A 2,511-nucleotide genomic window follows, 5' to 3' on the forward strand; every position below is an offset into this window, starting at 1 on the left:
TTTAAAATTACGTGGTGCATTTGTTTACAATCATTGGACGGTGTGTCGTGCAAAAGAATTACGTCGATATCTCCAAGGTCAAGGTCGCCACTACTAAAAATAGATTGATTTTGACACAAGATGGGGTTATTAGGAACAATCAGTTACATTGCACATTTTGAATTGTCTCCCTTTATCTTACTTTTTTCTAAAATTGAAATCAAGGTTACCAATATAGAAATATAGTGACAGAAACAGTAAATGCGAAAACCCCTGTATGGTCCTTTTTGTCACTATATTATTGTTGTGTTATTACTATTTCAACTTTAATGCTTTGTAACATATTGCTTATTGATAAAGTGACAGTACAGAAGTATCTCCTGTTACCATGTCATGAAATTAGAAATAAGACATTGAATATGAATATCATAATTGCGTTATGAATCGCATGTATACGATGAATGCTTTTAAACTTAATGTACATGTTCACATTCTAAATTGTATTTAATATTTTACATTGAATAAGAAACATTCGAACACAAATGCCTGCAGAATGTATCAAAAACATTAACATCAATACGGTAGCCGCAGATATTTGTAAAACGCGTAAAGAACAAAAACATTTTTGACATTCAGCATTGATGTTATACAATCCTGTTATAATTTATGTAAAATCATTGTTGCATTTAAATAAAGTTTCTTGGAACACATTATATATTACTATTTGTTTCCTTTAAGAAATTAAATTGTAAAGAATTGACTGAAATATAAAACGTGATGCTTCCTCCACAAAATAAATGTTCAAATATCGATTACCTTTTTTTTCGTTTTAACTTATTTATTTTCGCTCGATTGTATCGAAAGCATCAGGCTTATACATGTAGAAATGTCCGTTTCCTTGGCCGATAACCAGTACTTGGTATCTTTGGAACACCACATTACCATTTCTAAGATATGTTTGTGTACCGATGTATGTAACAAGGCAAAGATTAATGTTTAAAGATATGTTACTTCAAGGTATCAGCATAACACATAAATAAATTAACGTTTTACTATAACTAGTGGTAGCAGTGATCTAATGGTAGGACGCTGGCTTAGAAATCGAGAGGTCCCTGGTTATAATCCTGCCCTGACCACTGAAATTTTCCTGAGCAAGAAATTTATCTCACATTTTCTCCTCCCCACCCAGTTGTATAAATGGGTACCTGTGAGGGAAATAGGCCAATGTGCCGTGGCTGCATACTGCGACGAATATTAACGGACGACTTACGACCCGGTGATCGGGGGGTAAATGTGAAGCGCATCTGAACGCACATACTGTATGAAAACGGCGCTATATAAATGTGGTAAAGAAAACAACAACAACAAATAAAAACTTCCAATAGTATTAACACAGTAATCCATGTTAAAAATATTTTGAACAAAAGATTCAATTCAACAATTACTTATAAACATGAATACAACCGTAACTGGATATACCTGGATATAACAACTGCCAAGTATAAAGCCTGTATTAAAACATTACTCTATATCCTTTGGTGCAGTGCAAGGTTTTGAGTCAACGTATTCCCGGATAGTTTTATAAGTTTTACGGTATTTGTCTACATTGTTCAACATTTCACACAGCTTGCAATAAGACTTACAGTATACAAGTTGAGGTTGCGGCGACACATACATGTCTTTTCTGCGAAGCATGGCGGTATATTCAGACTTATTGTTTCCAAATCGTATAAGAAACTCCGCTAACTTCTTAGCGTTTCCAAAGTCAGCAGCATTAACAAACGTGCCTGGTGGGAAATACTTTGTATAGTTAGTTCCGCCTCGCACAACCATAATTGTATCTGAATTAAACCGTTCGAAAAACTTCTCGGTAACATAATCCTCGCAGAAAGAGTTTTCAAATGCCAAATAAAACTTGGACTGATAAAGTACTTTATCGATCTTTTGAGGGTCGTTTTTCGGAAGTGAAAGTTGGTTCTTAAAACATGATCCAAAAATGTGAATTTGAACTCCATATTTTTGCATCTGTTCAACATACTCGTCACGCCGTGATTGTACATGACAGTGGCTTACAAACCAAGACGCGAATACCGATTTCCCGTCAAAGATCGCACCGTAGTTTTTCTTGTCCCGTACCGACTGGCTCTTATTCCGGAGCTCTATCGCCCCATAAGGGTAGGGAATATCAGCGTCTCTGTGATACATCATGGACCAGTTCATAACGTAGGTCCACTCTGGTCCAAAGTTGATTCGGTATAGTGTCTGGGGCTCGAGATTGAAGAATACCTAACATAAAAACAAAGCACATGTGGAGAGACACATTAATAATTAGAAATTTTTAATTAAAAATAAACAATATTAGAAAATGTTGAAATAAAAAAAACGCACGGTAATCACAATTTGTTTTATTTATTGAACCGCGCACACATACTAGTAAACATTTAATACTTGTTGATAAACCATGATTTGGTTTGAGAAAACGTTAATGTTTATTTAATTTAAAATCAAATTGAATAACGGATAGCGAGATAG

General features: G+C 34.6%; 1 protein-coding gene across 1 annotated transcript in view; it reads right to left on the reverse strand.

Annotated features, from left to right (window-relative positions):
* Positions 1 to 1,348: 1,348 nt before the first annotated feature.
* The window catches only part of LOC127841083 (alpha-(1,3)-fucosyltransferase C-like), a 7,293-nt gene continuing 6,130 nt past the window's right edge, over positions 1,349 to 2,511 (reverse strand). The window contains exon 3 of the mRNA XM_052369635.1: positions 1,349 to 2,265. Coding sequence (XP_052225595.1) covers positions 1,501 to 2,265 — 765 coding nt within the window. The 3' untranslated portion in view covers positions 1,349 to 1,500. The remainder of the gene's footprint in view (positions 2,266 to 2,511) is intronic.

The sequence above is a fragment of the Dreissena polymorpha genome, chromosome 8 (genome assembly GCF_020536995.1).
Source record: "Dreissena polymorpha isolate Duluth1 chromosome 8, UMN_Dpol_1.0, whole genome shotgun sequence".
Taxonomy (NCBI): Eukaryota; Metazoa; Mollusca; class Bivalvia; order Myida; family Dreissenidae; genus Dreissena; species Dreissena polymorpha.